Below are 24626 nucleotides of genomic sequence, written 5' to 3'. Positions count from 1 at the left end.
CGATTCTGGACAGATATTTGAGTTTCAATAAGGTTGTAGTACAAGAAGGATCGTACGCGGCGCATGCAAACTCTAATTTCGACCGTACAAATGTTAAGTAAGCAAACGGGTGCTAAGGCAAGGTTACGCCGTAAGTACCCTAATGTTTGGTTATGGTACCCTAAAGTTGGTTATGGTATGATATGGTACGGTGTATGAAGTTTACCGTCCTGAACAGTATGAATTTTAAAAGGCCGTAGCGGGAGGACTCCGTGGCCATTGCCCCCCCCCCTTTTTCTTGTGTGTGTATGTGTGTGTGTGTGCGTGCGTGTGCGTGCGTGTGCGTGTGCGTGTGCGTGTGCGTGCGTGCGTGCGTGTGCGTGTGTGTATGTGTATGTGTATGTGTATGTGTGTGTGTGCGTGTGTGTGTGCGTGTGCGTGTGCGTGTGCGTGTGCGTGTGCGTGTGCGTGTGCGTGTGCGTGTGCGTGTGCGTGTGCGTGTGCGTGTGTGTGTGTGTGTGTGTGTGTGTGTGTGTGTGTGTGTGTGTGTGTGTGTGTGTGTGTGTGTGTGTGTGTGTGTGTGTGTGTGTGTGTGTGTGTGTGTGTGTGTGTGTGTGTGTGTGTGTGTGTGTGTGTGTGTGTGTGTGTGTGTGTGTGTGTGTGTGTGTGTGTGTGTGTGTGTGTGTGTGTGTGTGTGTGTGTGTGTGTGTGTGTGTGTGTGTGTGTGTGTGTGTGTGTGTGTGTGTGTGTGTGTGTGTGTGTGTGTGTGTGTGTGTGTGTGTGTGTGTGTGTGTGTGTGTGTGTGTGTGTGTGTGTGTGTGTGTGTGTGTGTGTGTGTGTGTGTGTGTGTGTGTGTGTGTGTGTGTGTGTGTGTGTGTGTGTGTGTGTGTGTGTGTGTGTGTGTGTGTGTGTGTGTGTGTGTGTGTGTGTGTGTGTGTGTGTGTGCGTGTGTGTGTGTGTGTGTGTGTGTGTGTGTGTGTGTGTGTGTGTGTGTGTGTGAATGAGAAAGAGAGAGAGACAAAAAGAGAGACAGAAAAGAGAGTTAAAGTACTTCAACGGAGTGTTCTGGTAGCCTAGTCTCCTAGTTGGTGCGATATTGTTCAAGTTGACGGGCTGGGAAGGCTCTTTACAGTGCAGCAACTTCAAGACATTCGGAAGTAGTCTTCTCAATTTCAAACATGAGAGCATTATCTTTGAAAGCTAATTAAACAACATTAATTGCTTTGGAGACGTTCTAAAAAACATGGTGTGTGAGCTTACCATCTCAAAGCGACATTGGCTTTGAGAGACGCCGTCGTGGAAGGATCTGGATGATTTCGGCCTCGCGAAATCTTAACACCCGCGTCACCATGCTCAGCACCTAAACTATTTAACCTGTGAACCACAGCGGAGTGGCGTAAATGTAAATGTATTACATTGACCACTGCTGCTAAACAACTAAAATCATTATATTATTTCTACATTATAAATTTTAATGAATATTATTAAAACATTTGGTTTTCATACTTTTCATTTAAATTTGACGGCAGAGGCAACTAAGTTCGAAAATTGGGTTCGCAAATTTTTATCTGTGTCAAGCAATTTGTTCTTGGTCATGGCAGAATTGCAACGGTGCTGGAAAAAGTCATGGAAGCCCAGTGTTGCACATGAAATTATTTTTTTTTTCTATTTAATGAGCCACTCATGAGCCGCTAAATTATGAATTCACTCTTAATCCGTAGCTGAGGTTAATGATCCGTCGTCGTGCAGTCGCGCCCTCATTTTTTTTTTTTTTTGAAGAAGGAATAATTATTTGCACTCTAGTTGTTCTTAATCATAGTGGCGTTTCCAGAAAGTCCATGACACGCAGTGCGGTGGCATATTCTATATTTACTCAATGACTGCAAAATTCGAAAATGGTCGAATTCGAAGGTCCGCTGGATAGCGCGCTGCGCCTTTCAATATAAGGATCTAAGTAGCTGTCTCCCTAAGAAAATAGACTGAAACAAAGGTACTGCCTATGATTATTCACCGTAACCTCGATCTCCCAGACAGCAAACGCTCTCTAATTTTCCCATAATTCGAGCCTTTGTAAGGAAAAACAAAACAATGAATAATACAATATAGAGCCGTGCATTCGATTTTGCTGGCTCAGGAAAGTAAACGAGCAGCGAGCACTAATCATTGCTTCCCAGTGCTGCCTGACGCGTTTCAAGCTTCTGAAGCAAAATATTATTACTTTGCGGCTACTGGAAACAGACTACGCGGCTTTCGCTCATATATGTCCTCGCATGTTGCACGTCTCTGCGTACACCCTCACCCGCTGTAATATGGACATAACTGGGCATCGCTGAGCCCTTGGTCGATGTAACCTAAGCTGACATCTGCTAGTGCGCCTGGGTCGTAATGAAATCTTAACTATGCCATTTGCCCAAGGACTGGAATACGCTTCTTTACTTAACGGTATGCACTCCTCCATCAAGGGAAATAACGTGGACAGCATACACTGTCGTAAGGACGCCAAGCAAGGGTAGAACTTAAGTTGAACAGGTTAAAAATTAACGTTCCGGCAGGTGAATGTATTTAATCACTGTCTTATCCGCTCTCTGGTATGCATTCGATCAGGTGCGCTCCTGGAATTCCAAATATAACATTAACCAGATTTCTTGATATATTTGAATTGCGTTTAAACGAAGCCGGCCCGAACAATTCAATACTCAATTAGAGCATACGACCTTGCAAAACTCAGCCTAGCAGAGCCGTGTCGTGGTATAGTCATGAGGTTCTCCCTCCTCGGCCAGAAATGACAAGCCACCATTACAACATCCAGTAAAGCACGCCGGGGAGACTGCACGGAAGAACCCAAGTGGTCTTCTCGTGATGATCTAAATGCCAACAGTGCACCATCCCCCCGATGTCGTGAACTGAGTGCGAAGGAAACTAGTCTACGCTCTCTCTCTCTCTCTCTCTGTCTTCGAGAGGCTTCATCCCGTCCTTGTTTCGTGCGTCAAAAGTCTTGGTGTCAACTAGTGTTCGGCCTGGGGCAGTTTTTCCGAGCCTGTTTAGCTTGGCCTTTGTTCTTTGCCTACACTGTTGGGCGTAGTTTGAGGCCCGAAGGGCACGCGGTAATTGGCTCCACTCCCTGCAAAGAGGGAGCAGCGCGGGCTAGCCCGTTGTTATCGCTTTGCCTCGGGGAGGAGTTGTGGAGAAGCGACACTTGATGGCGTTGCGAAACCGGTGAGCGGCACAACGTCCTGTTTGCGCGCTGCTTTGGGCTGATGGAAGCGTGGATTCCTGGGCATTGAGAAACCCCTGTTGTGTCGCGTACGACGCAGAGTCTGCAAGCCTCGGGCGCCTGGCTTTGTTTTCGGTATCGAACGTGACGACCAACCCTTCTGGCCGACAAGAAAAGCCGCACGATGTAGCGACCACTTCTAAAAGAACTGCAGATAAGCGCCACCCATGCAGCCGCCGCATAATGATCCCAGTGCCACGGACAAAGACAGCCAATGTAAACTACGTGGTGCTTAATATTTATACTGTTATTGGATGTTAAATCCTCATGTCAACGTTCCTTTCAGTGCGCATTTTAATAAGACTAGGCGCAACGTTTGACATTACTAGCCTAGTAAGCTGACGTCAATCTTCTGTATAATTCACAGCGCTTTCCCTTCCTCCCGCGGCACGGCTGTATCCCGATACTTTGAGATCGCGCAGCAAGGATCGTGACGCCGTTGCTCACTCGTCTCATAGTATTCTACTGGTGGGCAGTACTTTGCTGCGGGTTCAGCAAATCGTCGCTGCGGGTGCGTCGCGATGAAAGCAAATAGAGCCCAAGTATGCTGCTGATTTGTCCGAATTCGCGCCGATGTTTTATTGCGATAGCAATACTGCGCCAGATTTCGGCCCGTCGCGTAGTCCCGGGAAGGGCCACGTTTGACCTTGAACAGCCGCGAAGAAGAAGAAGAAGAAGAAGAAGAAGAAGAAGAAGAAGAAGAAGAAGAAGAAGAAGAAGAAGAAGAAGAAGAAGAAGAAGAAGAAGAAGAAGAAGAAGAAGAAGAAGAAGAAGAAGAAGAAGAAGAAGAAGAAGAAGAAGAAGAAGAAGGAGAAGAAGAAGAAGAAGAAGAAGAAGAAGAAGAAGAAGAAGAAGAAGAAGAAGAAGAAGAAGAAGAAGAAGAAGAAGAAGAAGAAGAAGAACGCTCGGTCACCGGCAGCTAATGCTTTCGCTCCACATTCGGCTCAGCAGCATTGAACCCTTCTCATTGATATGTGGGCTGGCAGCTTACGCTCTTGCGTCATACTCTTAAAGGATGAGCATAAGTGTCCCCAAATGTTTAGCAGCTTACACTGATAGGGCGTGATAGGGAAATAATTTAGCAGGCAAAACAAGCTTGCGCTGTTGCTATCGCAATTCAACTAGGATTGACCAGAGTTAAAACACAACTCTTTTTTTTTTTTACTGCATCGTGCCTCAAAGCAAAGGGTTGTTCTGAAACACCTAAAAAAGGGAATAGTTGTAATGCGATAGCAACAGAAGTGCAGTGAAGACGGAAACTGCCCGGCAGCCTCGTTTTTCCGCCAGGCTGCGATATAGAACCATAATTTTTCGGAAACCAAAGCACCGTACCGTGTACGTTTTGCAATGTACGGCCCTTAACTATATGAACAACGTCCAGGCAATGAAGGAAAACTTTCAAGTTCATATATGCAAGGCATCACGAAAAGAAAGATGAAAGATCTGACAAAGACGGCTTCGTACGGCGGTTCAATGAAGCTGATGTTGAAAACTGCATCGGGCGCATGTATTGTGATGGCGAGACACGTTCCTGAAAACATTTTTGTGAATTTATTGTGATTTTCTGAAAAAAAATGAAAATTCAGTGCAGTTTATTTGCAAGATTTAAACGCGCTAGTGCCGGCAATATGAAAAAAGTGAACTTTATTTTTATGCAATCATTCATTGATTTAAAATGTCTGGAAAAGTCACAAATGACACAACGAGCCCATAAATGTTTATTCTGAAATGACAATCAAACCGACATTTTTTTGGGGGGGGAGGCAGGTGGGGTGGGGTAGGGGGGGGGGGGGAGGGAGCTTCAAATGTAGTTTCTTTCCCATGGAAAAGGAGAAAAGTATGTTATTGCTATTGCTGAAATGAGCATTTAGAGATGTTTCTTAGCAAATAAAGTGCAAAATGTTTACGCCCGACACATATTACGCGTAACAGCACAGCGCAATGCCATCGAACAGCTTTGTGCGCCCGATGCCAATATAAAATGGGCAGCGCAGAGATCTTCCTTTTTCATCTCGGAGGTTTTTACGAGCGAGGCGAGGTAAGAGAGGAAAGTAGGGATACATTGTGGCAACGTAGGCACAACCAGAACGACAGACACGGGATCCATACCATTGAAATGCATCTCCGTTAAGGTGGCCACAGCGCCTCAGCAGGTGGCAGTTTATTAAATAGTCAAAAAGGAAGGAAAAGAGTGCTGCCTCCGCGGCAACTGCTATCTAAAATCTGAAGCACCTCAGCTGCGACCGGTGGGAAAAAGAGGGGATAGGGAGAGCACAGCGAGGGGAAGTACAGATGGGAGCGATAGCAAGAAAGGACAGATGAGTTTTGCACATTATTTACAAAATATAAAAGGGAGAACGAGTTCGCGTCGCTCGCGCGCAAGTGTCCGAGCACTGCGCTTCAGCAGCCATCCGAACAATCCCGTACATGTTTGGGATTCATAAGTCGTGTTTACATGAAGGCGACAGTAGCGCATCGCATCGCATTTCGTAGCGCCTCACAGTAATGCGATGCGACAGCGTTTACATGTAGCGCATCGCATTTATCGCGGTAGTAGCGAAATGCGGTGTCGCATATCGAAAGCATTAGTGGCACAAGGTTGTAAATTTTTCAAATTCATTTATTATTTATTTTATACATACCAGAATGAAAGGAACGCTGTAATAAATACCAGAACAGCATATGAAGCGGAATTAAATACTTCTTCTCCTTTGTTTATCCAACCCGAAGGTATTTGAATACCCCGCGCTTTTTATCCATGGCGCCCAATCAACGCTTACTAAGCCTATCACCTGCCCGATTCCAGAAGCTATCTTAAAATTTTAGGCGCTTTGTCGACAGAATTGCGTGGTGCAGGCATCTTCAGTCAAATAAAAAGCTTCAATGACCCCTCGTTTGCAGCGCACGCGAGGTACAGTGGAGCGGCAATGACGAATTGGTGGTGAGGCGAGCGGCCGCCGCTTCGCCGGACGCCGCCATCTTGTCCGTAATGCGATACGACCGGGTTTACACGCAAGGAAAAAATCGACTTACCCTCTCAATCCAGCCCCTCCTGGCGCATCAATGCGATGCGCTTTCCTAGCGCATTACCCCTGTTTACATGAATGCGATACGCTAGAAAGTTGATGCGATGCTGTGCGATGCGCATTCATGTAAACACGGCTATATATTCATATATATTCATATATTGGAGGGTGCTGCGAAGTGAAGAGGAAAAGGGATAGTGTGGGATGTGAGACTTGCCCACAGATGGTGTCCCTATAACTGCTTTAGACGCAAAAAAAAAAGTTCATTCATGTATTTCTGAATAACGTCAGATAACAGTATGGTCGAGGTACTGCTGATGAGATGCAGAAATAATGCTGCCTTGCTTGTAAGCTTCTCAGTCTGTTTTCTTCAATGTAAAGAGGTGTTATGTCACTCAACTCTAATGTTACCTTGCTCACAAGATCCATAAAAATTGTTCTATGAATCCTAAATGTTCATGAGTAGAAATGTTATGCTTGCGTCGCGCTGTTCGGAAATTCATCCGTTTCTCGCAGACTCCTTCGCTGAAAACTGCACAGCAGCTGGATGAGTGAATCTACACTTCCTACTTCCGTGGGACTCTTACAGGAACGCTTATAACTTCCAAGTTCCACTCTTGCACAAGCCTGCGGTCCAGGTTGCAATGACGTGTGGTTGCACTCACACTCTTTCCGCGATTTCGCAGTGCCGTTCGATGACCTCCACCTCTTGACTGTGCATCTGTCCTTCATCAGAATGTTGGTACAGCGTCATTTTACAGGATCGTCCGGCAACCTAACTGCGACAGCACCTGGATCGGCACTGCGTACCAAAGTACAAACAGATAGCGACCTCGCGCAGACTTCTATGCGCTTGCGAACAAAAGAAAGATTACCTTTGTTTTCTCGACATTTTTTTTCTCCGTGCAATACACTAAAACGTCACCACAACAGTTTCTTTCTGTATTTTCTTTGTTTTCTTTTTATGGCCGCGACGTTCACCAGAATATTCCACTCGAAATGCCAGGCACATGGTATACGTCCGGTTATTTAGGTGTGGGCAGTCACTTGTTTGGTTTGACATAGTACATTGACGGCAAAGGGGCGGGGGGGGGGGGGGGTGTAGTGACTTGTGGATGCGTGGTCACTCATGATATTATGGCAGTAATATGTGCCAGGTCAGTCTCCTACGAAATGAAATAAAGGTGCGTTATGAGTTGCTCGTACCCTTGGAACGTGACAAGTGACGTGGAAAAACACAATGCAGAGCAAAACAAAACAGAAAAAAAAAAGAGAGGAAAAATGCTGCCGTTTGCGACCATAACTGAAAGAGAAATAGGCACTATCTCAGATTCAAAGTAGACTCTGGTTTCAGTTTTAATACGTCCTCAACCTTGCGGGCCCTTTTCTGCTACAATTATTGAAAGCTTTTACAGTCGACAAGCACTGCTTGCAGAGAAATTTGCAAACATTGCACGCAGCCCCCCAGTTCCTGTCTTAATAACAGCTTTCCGGTCATGGTGTGAACTTACCTGAGACGACGGAAAGTGGGACGCATGCAAGTACCTCATTTACCGCCAGATTTTTGACCTCATGATAATAGCGAAGAGTTTTGCATGTTGAACAGAATGTATTCAGAGGGTAAAGGAACGCTGAACCTCCAACGGAGCCAGACGGTTGTTAAGAGTGAAGGTGAGAATTCTGGTACGGCACGTGGTAATGGCAATCAAATTCACGCAGTTCTTTGCAGTATGATGATGAAGGAAGTGGGCCAGAACAGGCACAAAGTAATCAAAAGTATGATTAAAGAAAAAAAAAATACACGGAGGGCCATTAAGGTCGCTCACATACTGTAAAGGCGAAAGCGTGAATATATATCATTGTGAGTTCTATGTCGTCTGGTGGAATTCACCTCATAAGCTAGCCTGCACTTTGACTACGAGCTGTATGCTATGTGCAAAGAGACATCGTAAAACAGCATCCTGAATGCTGTATGGTGAATGGTTGCATGCCAATTGTGGTACCTTATTAAGCAAAAACCGGCGCAACAACGGAGACAAGGGAGTAGAAAGAAGACGGGATCAGTGCTGTCGCGTCTCTCTTGTTTCCGTTGTTGCGCTGTTTTTTTTCCTTTTTTGCTTAATTTTGTACCAACTCGCTCAACTCGCCGTTTTACTGAAATATGATACCTTACTCGGAGTGGTGGCGCAGTGGTTGGGACGCTTGACTACTGAGCCGGTTGATTTGGCTTGGGTTATGGAAAAAAGGTGCCGTATCTCCCACATCATTTCCCGATGGACGCCTGACCCCACCGTTAATATGGTTTCAGACGAGCAAACCGGATCGCAGATGGTCCGCTCGGTCCGGGCATCGAACATTCGCACGAAGCCAACGGACAGTCCGGACGTTACCTGTCCCCCAGAATGCTTGCGCTGTTTCCGCGGCTCCGAGAACTCTCCTACCCGGGAGCTTCAACATGGACGCTGACCGAAAGCGTCGTTTCGCTGCGCTGGCTGTTGTCACTGAAGTGTCTGAGAACTACGAGAAAGCCTTTGCGTCTAAAAAGCGGTTATTTTGACAAAACTACGATGGGGAAAAAATTGTTTGGACATGCAAAATGTGCAGTACAAACCTATCTGCTTACGTCATAACCTTTTATTATTATTTTTTTTAACCATTGTGTTGAGTTCTGTATAGTTTGGCAGCACTCAAATAAAAACATAACGGCCGCTTCTTCACTGAGCGCTTTCTTTCCTATTTGAATCATATAAGCAACAATATAGCGAAGCGGGCACTCACGCACGTGCTCAAACACGCGTAATAAGATGCAGTGTAGCAATACGGAGCAAACAACGCAGCGAACGAACATGCGAAAGCACGTCAAACACGAAAGACTCTCGCACGGAGCAACGGCTACTTCATTCTGGATAGCTAGCCAGACGATGATAGATAAAGCAACAATAAAGCAAACAATAGTAAAAAAAATCCCGCTCTGCCGCACCGCCAGCAGAGTCTGGATAAGGCGCTCACTTTTTCCATCTGGTCTGCTGCGCTCCGGGCTCGGGAAAGTGCGCCGCCCACCCACGGTCGCTGTAAGCAGTGACGTTTACGTCGAGCGGCACGAAAATTGTGCGCGATCGGGTCCGCTCATCTGAGCTCACTTTAGGAAAGGGAAGGTGGGAGTGAAAGGAGTAAGGGAGAAATAGGTGCTATAGTGGAGGTCCACGCGGTCGGGTTCGAACCCGGGTACTCTGGTTCAGTGGACAAGAGTCCTAACCCCAGCGCCACCACTGCGTGTGTAAGTTCCAGAAGGTTCAAACATCCGGCATTTTTAATCCATTAAGACCTTTTTTTTGTTCATTTTGTTGCTGTTAGCTTTATTTTGTTGTTTTCAACAACTGGCAGCGCGTGACCTTATCCCTTTAATCACTTTGCTTATACCGCGCGGAACAATTCGTGCTCTTTGTTTCAAGCTCAGTGTCGCAGAGAGGGTGGATTATCAATTTAGTTGTCGCCCAAGATGCACCCACATGTTTCTTGAATGATTACCACCACTTGCGTCTGTTTTCACATTGTTCCAGGTTGTTCTCATGCAGGTCCTTTGTCCAGGTTCTCTAGATGTTAATTTGCCAAGTTTTAATTGAAAGCTGCAATTGCAAAGGGCCTTCGCCGACCACTGATCATGATTGCTGCTGTCGCCGCCGCCGAGTTGCTTAATACCAGTGCGGTCGCTAGTCAGTCCAATAAAGAGTTCATTTAAGTGAAACCTGTCTCGTCATCTATCGCTTTCTGCATTTTCGCCACTACGTGTAATTCCACGAGCATTTCATATGAAACATATCGCTGTTGCGTTGTTAGTTTTTGAAATACAGCCCATGAACACATAGTCACGCGGGACGCCAAGTCAAGTGGAATGTGCAGGAAGTTATATACTTTCATTGCGATCCATGAGCCACAGTGGAAAACAGGTTTAGTGAAAAGTCAAGCGCTCAATTCGTGCAGCAAGATATTGATGTGCACATGCTGACATTATACATTGTTCATTGCGTGCGCACATCGCTGCTGCAATTGCCTCGGTGCTTCTTGACCTTAGGTACTTATTCATGAAAGTGGGTCATCTGGTCACAGCGTCCACCATTCAGGACTTCACAAATCTTCGGGGCCCTTTTCAAATCAGGACAGTGTGGTCATACTCTCCTAACGCATCAGAAAGCTGTGTAAATTTCGCTGCGAATTTAAACATAAATGATGCTGCACACTTTGGAATTGAAAAGCGTCCACATTGTTTGCGGATCACTAAGGCATGTGGAGATTGGTCATCACTTTTTTTTTTCTTTGCTGCAGATTCTGATCCTGTAGGCCACTACATTTGAAGTGATATCTGTACATCCCACAGAGCGGTCGTTCTGAGCAACAATGTTTGGACCGATGACTCTTCTTGTGACCATGGGAGTACTGTCTGCAGACGAACTTAAGCCTTCCCCGTGTATAATGATTGCGACAGTTACTGAAAAATCCATCCAGCGGACAGCGAATAACCCATCGTCACTCAGCAAGCGTTACATGTGCCCGCGTGGTTGGTGTGAGGTGTGGGGGGCTGCAATTAAAGGCCCACTGTCCACCCTCCGGTAACTGTGAGACTTCGTCCCTAGAACGCAAGGCCGCAAAATGTTTTTGAAAAGGGTAACTAATAACGCAGTTACAGCCACCGCAATCACCCGATTCTGTCATGCTTCTCTCCATCCGTTCCCTCGCAAAGGTTTTTTACTCTCCTGCCCGAGGTCGTCTAGCCTCCGCAAGACTAATTCCCCTTCCTCCTCCGCGTTTGGCGGGAGGTGGGGCGTGGCACTCCGCGAGCGCGAAAGAAAAAAAAAAACGCCCGAGGGAGCGCGCGCCGCTGGATTCAGTCTGGCCGTGGCGAGGGAAAAGCGCGCTGCGAGCGGTAGACACCCATGACGTGACCAATATCCCCTCCCCAAAAATAAACCATAGTCACCACCACCACCACCTTCTCCCGTCAGTCAGCGAGACGTACCAATGGACGTCGTTCGCGGTACGTACGTCATTATTGTGGCCCGTCGGGCCAGCGCAGGAAACGGGGAAGCTGGCTTCCCAAAGGAGAGCATGAGTGAGCTTTGAATTGTATTTTCGATGCTTTGCGGCGCGCGTGTCACTGTAGCATATTGCACAGACTATCTCCGGTACCTGATGAAACACTGGGCTCCTTTGCTTAAAAGGGCCTTCCCTGGACAGTGACCCTTTAAGAGATTAACTCATGAGGCTGCCACACGTAAAAACAAAAACTCTAATTTACCACTGAGAATTCGGGTGGAACACTTATTTATTGATTGATTATTTATTCATTTATTGCAAATACTTACACTGCCCATCTGACATTATCGAAGGGGGCTGATTAGATCACGAAAAATCAGGAAGAAAAAAAATCAGACGGTAGCAGCAAAGTAGTTAAAACAAGAAACTCCTATCTTAATTAAAAGGGATGACAAGGCATTTTGTATAAGGCATAAAATGTATCAGAAAAAATATCTTACACGATCATCTAACAGTATACCGAAAGTATCGCGTCAAAAAGTCATATAAATTCCTCTATGGCATGTGTAAAATTGAATGCACGCACACTATCTCATTCGGGAGTAAATTCCATTCGGCAATAGTTCGCAGAAAGACCGGAAATTTAAACGCATTGATGTGACTCTGATATGACCTAATCATTTTGGAACTGTCACGCACCTGGGAATGAAGCTGTTTTAAATACATGCCCTGCTCGATTCCTGTGTTGTCATTGCTGATTCTGTGTAAACGCTCTAACGTCAATATTTTCCTGCGAGTGGACAGCAACTTCCATGCCAATTGTATGTTTTTATTTAGATTTTTGAACCTTTTATTTTGTAGTCGTAGATGCCCGCGACAAATCTTGCAGTATTTTTGTGAACACGCTCTAGTATTTTTTTTTTTATAAAGTTGTTCTTTTGCCTCAGCCCCCCCCCCCCCCCCTCATAATGGAATATCTAAAAAGTAAAGGGCGTATTAAATGAAAGAAAAAAGGTTAGCTGTTCGAATAAAGCTAAAGAGAGAGCGATGATAAGGCCCTTGAGTCCATGCAATGTATGAAGATGGGTTGTTCGGCGAAAGGCCTAGTTTATCTCGAAAAACTTACGGGAAGGGGTCCCACGCTGCACATGCGTATTCTAAAACAGACCGTGTATATTATTAATATACAAAGTTTCTTTCAAAGCTCTGCGTGCACACCTGAAGTTTCTCTGAAAAAGGTGCGGCAGGCCAGAGGCTTTAGCGCTTGCAATGTCAGCGTCACATTAAGGTAGGGGTAATATTAAGAGATAGGAAGCTTGCAGATTGGGTCAGAGAAATAACTCAAATTATAGACATTCTAGTGGAAATCAAGAAGAAGAAATGGGCATGGGCGGGACACGCAGTGCGAAGAGAGGATAACCAATGGTCGCTTAGGGTAACAAACTGGATTCCCAGGGAAGAAAAGCGTAGCAGGGGGCGGCAGAAAGTTAGGTAGGCGGATAAGGTTAAGATGTTTACAGGGGTGAAGTGGAAGAAGCTGCACCGAACCGGGTTAATTGGAGAAATATGGGAGAGGCCTTCACTCGATGGCGCTCGATGAATTCAGGTCCACCTGTAGGGCACTCTACCTGAACATGACTAGGAGGCTGCACCCCCAGCCTTGAGCCTCGCTTTTTGAGCTGCCTAAGCAGCAGCATGCTTTGGCATAAATAGTCAATATAGAGCAAAAATGGTATAGTACTAGCTTCTGCTGAAAGGTTCTCGGCTACTTGAAATGGAACCCCATGTGCCAATGTCATTTTCAATAGTTGGATGTTTCTTGGCCTCTACTTTCCTTTATAAACTTCAAAGTTTCCAATGTATCTGTTACGTTACGGGCGTGGGAGCTTCGTGGGCGAGGAACTTCTCAACTCGGTTGCTGGGTAGAGAATACCGGTTTATTGTTGTTTTGGAGGAGAGGAAAAGAAAGTAATGCGAGCGCTTGTGAAGCATTGCCTCTGGTGCCTTGGGGTGAGTTCCAATACCCCCTAGTAGACTTCTACTTAGACGGTTAGCCGGGCAGTAGCCATTTCAGGACGCGTTCAAATTCTCACGGAGACTTCTTCGCCGAACTCAACATCGATGCAGGTTACTTTTCTTTCTAAACATGGCGGACAGTGCACGGATCGCGCTGAGCGAGCAGTGCCTGCAGTTGTTGCAGTTGTACGGTGGTCGTGCTCTTTGCGAGCGCGGGATTCAAACGTGAGTTGCTACGTCAATGCGTACGCCAGCTATAGTGACCAATTCAGATGCATTCATGGTCATGAGATTCATAGCACTGCAGATTCTTGAATCGCGCTCAAAGGGGAAAACGCGCTCTTGAGAGTTTTGCTAGAGTTGGATGCTGTAGGCGCTTTTTTTTTTTAGCTAGACAATGACTCTTGCTTGAGTGTTGATGTTATTGACTAACTCGTCACTTTCTGGGTACCTCGCCTAGAGTCAGAACGGCTGTTGTAGGTCACGCACGTGTTTACCTCTAGTCGTACCCATGGCAAACCCTTCCGTACATTTTCAGTCAATCTCAGAAGAACAAACTCACTTGATTGTGCCGCCTAGTTGCGCATTGATTTTACCCTGCCTTTATGTTATTAAAACGCGTAACTGTCTTTGGCTTTCTCAGTGACTACAGACGACAGGTGCAACTGCACAAAGTGTTTCTTTTGCTCTAGCGGGATATCAGCTTTCGTTCGTAATCCTCACGTTTGCAACATTTTACATTTTTTATGCTTGCAGCTGTGTGCTTGCACACATCCGAGAAGCATGTACACTTCAGCATCACCAATAAAAGGGTAAAAATGCCACTAGTATTATTTATTTATTTATTTATTTATTTATTTATTTATTTATTTATTTATTTATTTATTTATTTATTTATTTATTTATTTATTTATTTATTTCCAATACCTCAAAGACCCCAGGAGTACGGGGTTTTACATGAGGGGTAGGCTTGACAGTATTTAACAAAAAAAGTTTTCAATGGCGGTTCTGAAATGGCTTGGGATAGAGTGAGCGACGATGTCAGCGGGAAGATCGTTCCAGTCGATGGCTGTCTCGTCAAGTCGTGAACAGGCCCATTGCGTGAGCAATACGATCGGTGCGGTCTGCTACACGTTAACTGCCCAGTAGTCGGTTTGGGCTGTGACGATTAAATAGGCATTATTATTGCTGGAAAAAAATCGTCACACTATTAAAAACGTGCTTTTCTGCTTTGTTATCGTTAAGTTAAAAAACACGTTTTGTTTCGTCTTTTATACCGCGAGGCTGCACAAGGCATTGACAGGTAGTCAGTCGCGTTCTATTATGCAAACATGTAGACGTCTAAGATGACGTCTACGAACCCGTCTTGCTAGTCGACTAAGGAATTGGAACGCACCCTTGGTCGCGTACACTGTCTGAGGACGGTCGACTTCCAAGGAACCGTACGGCTTTGGTTTCGTTGGTCCACGCGTCGTCCTCGTCGCAACCAGGGGGGGCTCCTGCTGGTCTCTCCGAAGCGGCCTGCTGGCGCATGCGAAGGAGGCATGGCAGCTGGAGCGACCGTGCGTCCATCAGCTAGGAGGCGAGGGTGGCTATGCGTCGCTTCGCGTACACAACACTATCCATTACTTACGTTTAGGCATCATACATAGGACCACTGTTACTTTCGGGCTATTAAGTAATAAGGTTCGAACCCGACCGCTAGCGGCTGCATTTAAATGCAGGCGAAACTGAGCGGCGTCCACGTGCTGCGCGAGGTCAGAGCACGTTAAAGGACCCCAGGTTGTCTAACTTCCGGAGTTCTCCATTGCGGCGTCTCTCATAGCCTTAGTCGCTTTGGGAAGTTAAAGTCTACCATTACCTACGAACCAAACCTATCTGTAATAAAAATAAATGATTACTGCTGAAACAACCGATCAGCAGTGTATGACCGAATAACACGGATATGACGAAAAAAAAATATATTCGAAGCCCAAAGACCCAGAGTGGCCATGTGATAACACCGAAAGTATCATGCTTGTTCGTAAAAATAATCTAAAAAAAAACGAAATAATTCGCCTTTCTCACGAAATGTGGCGCCCTCTGGGAGTGGTTGAAAATTCGTCTGCTACTGGTTAAAAACATCCGTAGACATGAATGAAAACTTTATTTCCACCGAAAAGGAGCCGTGAAGGTTATGCTGCCAGCAAAATGACGGTGTTCTTGACAGCTACCGCATCTCTCGTATACGCCTGTCACAAATATTAACTACACATGGCGTCCGAGATCAGCTACGGCTGCGCCGATTGCGGAGGCCAAGAACTGCGCATGCGTAGTTGGGGTTGGTGGTTCGTTTTCAACCAGGGGAGAGGCGCGCATGCACAAAGCGGCCTTGTGAAAATGGCGGATTGGGACACTTATGGTCCTCCGCTAAGGGTATGACGCAACAGCGTTTCACAACCACGTACGGTGTGTTTCACTTTTTATTAACGCGGTAGCGTTAAGGAGCTCGTGTCGCAGAAAAGCCGGTGTCGTCGGCGGCGTTGGCCGTAAGCGATAAATCCCGGCATGCACTTCATAAACGGCAAACACAGAAGAACCCCTCCTCGCAATGTGCGGCGCGGCCCGGCACGTGGCGCGCCACTCGCCCCTGACGTTTCGCCGTGCACCCTCACGGGTTGTAAAATCAAGCGTCTTTCTTTCTTTAGATCACTATCTTCACTCACCCGCTTCTCCCCTTCGGGCCGCGCGGGTACCGGTGCGAGGATGCCCCAATACCCTTGCGTTTAATAAGTTTTCTTGCTCTCTCCCCTTCCAACATCCAGCGTGCGTCACTCGAACAGTGGTGTTTAGGCGACGCGGCTCATCTTTCCGCTCACAGCGCGATTGCTAGGTGCAGCGTCTGGTGGTGGTGGTGGTGAAAACGTTTAATAAAATATGGAGTTACATGAAGGTTGCTCTGGGGTCAGGCTTAGTGCCCTTCCCCTCACAAACACTAGGTGGAGTCCCTAGTACGGGACCCCAGTGGCTTCCGCTGCCACCATTGCTCTTTTGACCAAGGCCTTTTGGGCTTTCAGGTCGGAGCAGGCGAGTAGGGTCGCCTCCCAGTCCTCCCGGGTGGTGTTTTGGTTAGGTGCAAAGGCAGGGTTGGAGGGGCACGCCCACACCATGTGGAAAAGGTCCGAGGACATTTCCCCGCAGTGTGGGCACTCCCCGGAGAAGGCACTGTCAAAATGTTTAAGTGACGCCGGGCACATCATAGTATTCGTAAGGAGGCGAGAGAGAGAGAAAACATTTATTGCTCTAAAAAGTTTCTGGTTTTAGCGGCGGGCCGATGTCTTCATATCTTCGGCCTCTTCACAAGGTCGGCGCCCCTATTCCAGGGCACCGCTGAGTCTTGCTGCTTCGCAGGCGTGCCGCACCAGTGCCCTTTGGGCCGTGAGCTCGCTGCTGGTCAGCAGACCCTCCCATTGTTCCGCACTCGGGTTATTTAGTTTGTAGAAGGCTCTGTTTCGTTCGCATTCCCATGTGATGTGGTATAGTGTGGGGGTTGCCCCGCACCACGGACATGTGTTCCTGTATTGTGTAGGGAACATCTTGTGTAGTATGTATAGATTGTGGAATGTCCCTGCTTGCAGTCTCCGCCAGCAGACCGCCTCGTGCTGTGTTAATGATGTGTGGGGTGGTGGGCATTTGAATCTCCGCCCTCTGTGGCAGTTTAGTATTTCTGTATACGTTGGTTCCACCGTTATGGGGTCCTCCAGGGCTTCTGACTGCCCTGCTAGATTCGTGATCTCGCGAACTAGGCTGTCTACCCTCGAGTTACCCTCTATCCCGGTGTGTGCCGGTATCCAGAAAATCCTGTGTCTTAAGGTCTTATTTGGAAGCCTTGCTTCGAGGAGGATGCTCAGCGCTTCCTTGCTTATTTTGCCCCGTGTGTAGTTCCTGCATGCTGCTTTGGAGTCTGTTAGGATTATGAGAGATTTGTTCCTACGGTAACCTTCGGCGGCCGCTAGAGCTACGGCAGCCTCCTCCCCCTCCGTTACCGTACAGTTTCTTAACGTCGCACTGCTGATTGGTTTCCCCATGTGGTCTACCACTGCTGCCGCGACTCTGAACTTTCTGGTCCTGCGGTCCCATGGGTATAGGGCCGCGTCTGTGTATACCGTATTTTCCATTGTGGCTAGGTTCCGCTGCACATAGTCTGCCCTGGCCTGCCTTCTAGCGGCGTGGAGGTTGGGATCCATGTTTCTCGGCAGGGGGCTGACATCCAGTGTTTGACGGACCTCGTCTGGAATGGTGGCTGTTCTATCTACGATCCCTTCTACGTCGTGTCCTAATCTCTCTAGGAGCTTGCGGCCGGTGACTGTCTGTTGGAGCCTGACTATTTGCGCACTTAGCTGGGCGTCCGTTAGTTCTTCGAATGTGTTGTTTAGCCCCATTTGTAGCAGCTTTTCATTTGATGTGTTTTTTCTTAGGTGGAGTGCCGTCTTGTACGCTATTCTTAGCAGCGCCTCCGTCTGTTCTTTGTCTTTCTTGGTCATGCGGTGGTATGGCAACGAGTACGTGACTCTGCTGACTATCAGGCTTTTGACGAGCTTGATCGTGTCGCTTTCCTTCATCCCGCTTCTGTTCTGCGATACCCTCTTTATCATGCGGCTTACTTGTTCTGTTGACGTCTTGAGTAGACTGATTGTGTGCGTACATCTTCTGCTTCCTTGGATCCACATGCCTAGGATGCGTATCATGTCCTTTTCCGGTATATTTTGGCCTTGTAACCTTACTGTCAGGTCCACCTTGGTGGGGTTGGACCTACCCTAAGAAGTTCCGACTTCTCCGTGGCACAGGCTAGGCCCCTTTCTCTCACGTACTCTTCTACACATGTTGCTGCTTCCTGCAGTCTCTCTTGCTTTTGTCCTAGCGAGCCTCGATTCGTCCAGACCGTAATGTCGTCGGCGTACATTGCGTGCTGGATGCCATCGATCTTGCTGAGTTTTCTGGCCAGTCCGATCATCGCAATGTTGAAGAGCACTGGTGAGATTACGGATCCTTGCGGCGTGCCCTTTCGTGGGGTGGTGAAGGTGTCGCTTCGCAGGTCTCCCAACCCCACTGTCGCTGTGCGTTCTGATAGGAAGGATCTTACGTAGTCGTGGGTCCTCCTTCCGCAATTGGCGTTGTTTAGGCCTTCCATGATGGCTTCGTGGCTAACATTGTCGAAGGCCCCTTTGATGTCCAGGGCCATGATAATGTTTTCGCCAGTTCTGGGTGCCGTGTCTATGATTTCTTCCTTGATCTGCAGTAGGACGTCTTGCGTTGACAGGTTCGCCCGGAAGCCGAACATGCTGTGCGGGTACTGCTCCTCGGCCTCTAGATATTGTTGGATTCGCCTGGTGACGATTCTCTCGTACAATTTGCCAAGGCACGACGTGAGGGAAATGGGTCTCAGGTTCTCTATCTGAAGCTTCTTGCCGGGCTTGGGTATCATAACCACGACAGCGTGCTTCCACTCCTTCGGCACCATCCCCTCTGCCCACAGCATGTTGAGGTACACCGTGAGCTGGTCGATTGCCTCGTCGCTGAGGTTGCGAATCAAGGCGTTCTTGATCTTGTCTGCGCCGGCTGCTGTATTTCGTGTTGTCGCTCTTATCGCCGCCTGGACTTCCTCTATCGTGATCGGCCTGTCCATTGCAGGATTGTCCGCCCCTTGGTACTCCCCGTCGTATCCCTGGGGGTTGTCCTTTCCGTAGCATTTGATGCGGACTGCTTCTAGCAGTTCTTCGTCTGTTCCGTCGTACTGGTGGACCAATTTCTGAATTGCCTTGCCACTTTCTGTTTTTGTCTTGGTTGGGTCCATGAGGGCCTTTAGTATGCGCCACGTGTTGGCCGTGCTGAGCGTGCCGTTCAGTGAGCTGCTGAACTGCTGCCATCCCTGCCTGGCCAGTTGTGTTGCGTACTCCTCTGCCTTTATCGTGATTTCCGCGATCCTCTTTTTGAGTTTTTTATTTAGCTTTTGCTTTTTCCAGCGTTTGGTGAGCCCGCGTCTTGCCTCCCATAGCCCGAGCAGCCGCTTGTCCACCTCGGGTACTTGTTCTGTTCTATCTATTTCTTTCGTATAGAGTTCTTGTATTTGTTTCAGTTGTTGGCCCCACTCCTCCACGGAAGTGATTTCCCCTTTTAGTTGTTCGCAGTGTTTGCGGAAGGCGTCCCAGTTGGTAAGGTGGGCCGTTCCGATCTTCTTCTTTACGTTGGCTGCTTCAATTGTCGTTCTTAGTATGTAGTGGTCACTGCCTAGGTCTTCCAGCAGATTTTCCCACTCGGCCTGCTTTGTTCCTTTAATGTAGGTGAGGTCAGGGCAGGTATCTGAACTCACACTGTTACCTCGCCTAGTCGGTTGATTTTCGTCCGTTAGGAGGTCACAGTTTATGCTTTCCGCCTCCACGCATATCTGTTTCCCCTTTCTCACTGTTTTTTGGTATCCCCAGCTCGCGCTTCTTGCGTTGAAGTCACCCGCGATTACTAAGGTGTTCGTCTTGGCTAGTTTATTTGCTTCCGAAAAGAGCTTGCTGAAATCGCCACCCTTTTGTTTTGGGGGGCTGTAAAGGTTAACTACGAAGGTGCTCTTTGCCTTGTGCTTCTTTTTGGGTATAATTTCTGTTATTATATGTTCTATCTGTGTGCCCTCAATCTCTTTGTGCGCTATGGTGACCAGCTTATTGCTGATGAGGGTAGCGACGCGTCCGTTTTCCTGACATGTGTATCCCTTCAGGGTGGGTGTGGTGTTAGTCTCCTGTAGCGTGATGATGTCTGGAGGTGTGTGTCTGGTATTGATGAACTGCTGGAGGAGTCCCTGCTTGCGCCGGTATCCCCTGCAGTTCCACTGCCATATATCTAATTGGTTCTGTCCTGCCATGTTGCGTCACTGCTTTTTCCACTTTGGTTTTCTGCCCCGAATCTTCTTTCATTAAAAAGCCTGTCTCTGGCGTCGTTTGTGGTTTTTTGTGTGTTTTGGCTTTTAACGTATGTTCGAAAATTTTGATCTTGTAGCGATACTTTCTGCTGCAATTGCATCAGTTGGTTTTGCATCATACTCATAAAATTTTCCAATTTGCTCTCTAAGATTTGTGGTTGTTGTGTGTGCTGCTCCAAGGGCTGTTCCGGCGCTTGCGGGGCCGGGTTCATTATTCGCGGGGGCGAACCCTGTCTCTGGAGCTGCATTTCCTTTATGAGGTCATCTATTCTTTTTTTAAGTTTCCGCGTTTCCTCGCGGCAGAGTTCGAGCTCCTTTTTAAGTGCCCTATTCTCCTCAGCGAGTTTCTTTTCATTGTTTGTTTGATTTTGTTGTCCCGAGTGCGGAAAAAGTGATTTGGGAGGGCCTGCTCCCCAGCTCACCTTCACTCCACCTTTCTTCTGTTGTTGCTTTTGTTGTCCCGGGTCTCCGCTTTGCTTTACCAAGGGTGGGTAGGACTCGTCTCTGGTCCGACTCTGGCCCCGGCTGTGGCTACGCGACCGGCTTCTGGACGGGCTCGCCTCATCCCGGGCCTGGCTCCCGGTCCGCTCCGAGCTGAACCACCTTGGTCCACGTCCTCCCTTCCGGTTCCGCCTCCGGCTTTGTCGCTGTGTGGGCCCGCCTCGTGTGGGTCCTCCTCGCAGCTCTTCGGCCGTCTTGAGCCGGTGCTTGCACTCCCTCGTGCCGGCTGCGTGATCGCCTCCGCAGACCAGGCACTTGGTTGTGCACGAGTGTCCTTCCATTGGATTCTGCGTTCCGCAGAGTCTGCAGGCCTTGCTTCCCGGGTTGGGGCAGACGTCCGATCTGTGTCCTTGTTTACAGCAGATATAGCAAATCTGCCGCGTCGGGCGGTATGGGTAGCACCACATCTCTCCTCCGTAGTATAGTACTTGTCTTGGTGTGGTGGGTCCGTCAAACGTGATGACGGCTGAACTTGACTTTCCAAGCATCCGGGCGCTGTGGATCTTGACTCCCTGCGTCCGCACCCTTAGGTTGGCTTTGAGTTCGGCAGATGATGTCCCCGGTTCTATACCGTGGATCACGCCTCTCTGAGTGCCTTCGGGGGCTGCTACGTAGGCGTTGACTTCATACGCTCTGTTGTCAAACGTAAGATGGGTAATACGTCTTACGTTCTGGGCCGTATCTTCATCGTCTGTGCTGACTATGATGATGTTCGAACCGTTTCGTAATCTTATAATTATGTCTTCGCTCTTGCACTTTGCACCGGTCGCTGCGACAACGGCTCGGGAGACTTGATGGGTTTGTAGCGATCGTATCACGAGGCCTCTCGGTCTCAGGATCACCTTGAAGTCGTCTTTCGGGAGCGGCGGCAATCTTGGGCCTGGCCGGCGCGCCGCTTCCTTCTTGTCTTGCTTCAGCGCAGCTGGCGTTCCAGCTGCCGTCGAGGCACGCCCCGGCGTTTTCGCGCCTAATTCCGCTTGGGCGGGTGGCGGGAGATCTCCGGGGTTTTTCCGTTCCTTGCGGGGTTTCCTCTTGCGTTTCGATCTGGCTAATTCCCAATTTTGGTCGTCTTCGTGCTCGATTTCGCTCTGCGAGCCCTGCGGGCCCAAAATGGCGACCTCGTTTGGCGCGAAAATCGCCGCGTTTCCCGCCTCAGCCGCTGGCCGAGTGCTGACGTGGCAATCTTCTTCATCTCCTGGATTTCCATGAAATCTTTTGGTGATGATTCTGATGCCCTCTCAGTGTTGGGTCGGTTGTCGAGGTAGAGGGCCGTCTCCATCGCCGTCGTCGCTCGTGACGAGGCCGGAGAGTCCTCGAACGCCCGTTGTCGCGCTAGGCCTAACGAGGCTTAGCTCGCACCCCGCCACTCGGCAAACGCAAAGTCCGGTAGAAAACCCAAAAATGGGCCCACCTCTTCGAATTTGCAGTCCAAGTGGTCCGCTTCTGTTCCTCTTCAAGCTCCAAGAAGAATTTTGGAGATCCGTTGAGATGCTCGGGCCTGGCGAAGATACACGCGTTCCTCCGCTCTTGTTAACCCTTTACACGGGTGGAGGTAAATATTGTGCCTGTTTTGGTACAGCTGCGTAATTTCTCTGAAAGTGTAGGCTGGTGTAAATTCTTCTGAGGAGGAAGAAGACGAGGTTGCCCGGTTAGAAAGCGCGCGGGCGGCGGCATCTGCTGCCTCGTTTCCTTCTAGCCCAGAATGGGTCGGAGCCCAGACTATGAAGCGGCGGGATGGACTTTCCACGTACGAGCTGTTTTGCTGTAGTCGGTAGGTCAGGTCCGAGCTGTTTTTTAGTAGCCGGTAGGCGAGGTACGGGACCGAGCCCTGTTGAAAGTTCCTACACGCCCCTCGCGAGTCCGTTATGATTGTTTTGGAATCAGAATGTGTTGCTGCTAACGCGATGGCGACTTCCTCTGCCTGTGTTACGCTTCGGGCTTTAAATGTGAGCCCGTTTACCGTTTTGGACTCATGGATCACTGCCGCCGTGTACCACCCGCCTTGGTGCGGGCCGGACGCGTCCACATAGTACACTCCGGGTTTCCCTTCGTAGTGATGAGCTAAGGCCTCAGCCCTGGCCATGCGCCTACCCTCGTGGTCGTCCTTGGACATATTAGTGGGGAGTGGTTTTACGTGCAGGGCGTATCGCCACTCCTGGGGAAGCCTTACTCTTTCCTCGGTTACAGTCGTGTGGTGTATGTGTAGACGGGTTAATAGGCGACGCCCCGACGGTGTCTGTGATAGTCGCGTGTATTGACTCGTGAGGTGGGCTTCTCTCAGCTCCTCGAACGAGTTCGTCATACCCAGACCTTGGAGTCTCAGGTTCGACGTGGTTATGGGAGGTCTAGGGCTTTCTTCGCTATTTTGCGCGTGATCACCTCGAGGATGTTCTCGTCGTGTTTCTTGAGGTGGAGATAGGGGGTCGAGTACAGGATTCTGCTTGTTACAAAGGCATTGGCCAGCCGTAGAGCATCTTTGCTTCTCAGTCCCCCTTTTTTGTTTGAGACTCTGTGGACCATTCGGCCCATCTGGTCTCCCACCTTTTTTAGCTTGTCGAGCGTGGTCGTCGCTAGCTTACGCTGGTGAATGAAAAGGCCCAGTACTCTAATTTCCTCTCTCTCTGGTATTGGTTCTGATCCAAGTCGTAATTCTATCTTGTCTGTGCATTTTTTGGAGGGACGAATATGGACGAATTCGGATTTTTTTGGTGAGCATTGAAGGCCGCATTTTTTCGCGTACTCATTTACAGCGGTGGCTGCCTCCTGCAAGCTGGCCTCCATTTCTCCGAGAGAGCCCTGCGTGGCCCATATGGAGATGTCGTCCGCGTAGAGCGCGTGCTGCACACCCGAGACTTTCTCCAGGTGGACCGGGAGATTTTTCATTGCCATGTTGAAAATAAGCGGGGATAGCACCGCTCCCTGTGGTGTGCCTCTCGTGCCTAATAGAAAGGGACCGTGGTCTGCGTTCTGGATCCTCACGTAGGCCTGTCTGTCTGAGAGGGATGCCGGATGCCTCTGACGTGATCGCTGCGCCGTAGCGCTTCTGCTGGGAAAGCGTCCCCTGCGATGTGTGCCGAGCTGCTTCCGAGGAATCATGCTTCTGCGTGGTGCTTCCAAGCGAGATAGAGGACGATCCCATCAAGGCGTCAGCCCCATGATCGCGTCCGCCTTCATGGCGCGTCGCTGCCCGTCTTTCTCCCTCCGAGACACCGAGTTCTTTGGTTCGTTCCGCTTGCTCAGGCGCACATTTCGTTGCCGCGCCGAACACTGTGTGACTCAAGAGCGTACCGAGCGAATGAGTGGGCGGTGCGAACGAGGTGCAATAACGCTATCGCGTTCCACTCTTGAAGGCGAAGCTTAAGCGTCTTCCAATTTTTTTATTATTATATTAATCTTTATTTCTTTTTATTCATTTTTATTTCGATTTTATTCTTATGTGTAATTTATTTATTCATTTTTATTTACTTTTTTATACACCGCGGTACTTAGAATCAGCAAACATTGGCTTTCCATTCTCGTAGTTTAGCATCTTGAACGCATTTTTAATTGTTTTAGTATTTATTTCAATTGACCAGTTACACCCTCCACTTCTCTAAGTTGGCTTCACCAAGCATTGGAATTTCATACTGAGCATTTGGGAGACTAGAGTCCCCTTTATTCATTTGTTTCATTTTTTTTATTTTCTTTAATTCATCAATGAATTACAATGATTTATTAACTCGTCATCGCTTATCACACACCAATCGATCATCAATCACTCTAGAACCACACATTATCATGAGGCGATTTTTTTACGCCACCTGCAATTATTCTGACACGCGGTGCGCATTACTCCTACTATTACTACTACAAC

At 48.3% G+C, this 24626-nt stretch overlaps 1 protein-coding gene across 1 annotated transcript in view; it reads right to left on the bottom strand.

Moving 5' to 3' along the window:
* Positions 1–24626, bottom strand: part of LOC146193190 (uncharacterized) — a 58402-nt gene that overhangs the window by 17350 nt on the left and 16426 nt on the right. Inside the window, exons 2-3 of the mRNA XM_084600496.1 lie at positions 20356–21968; positions 18995–19234 (exon numbers count right to left, since the gene is read on the bottom strand). Of these exons, the coding sequence (XP_084456622.1) occupies positions 18995–19234; positions 20356–21968 (1853 nt within the window). The remainder of the gene's footprint in view (positions 1–18994; positions 19235–20355; positions 21969–24626) is intronic.

This window comes from Amblyomma maculatum, chromosome 4 (genome assembly GCF_055883805.1).
Source record: "Amblyomma maculatum isolate TAMU_Amacu chromosome 4, ASM5588380v1, whole genome shotgun sequence".
Taxonomy (NCBI): Eukaryota; Metazoa; Arthropoda; class Arachnida; order Ixodida; family Ixodidae; genus Amblyomma; species Amblyomma maculatum.
The sequence above is the reverse complement of the archived record's forward strand: the minus strand, read 5'-3'. Positions and strand labels throughout refer to the sequence as shown.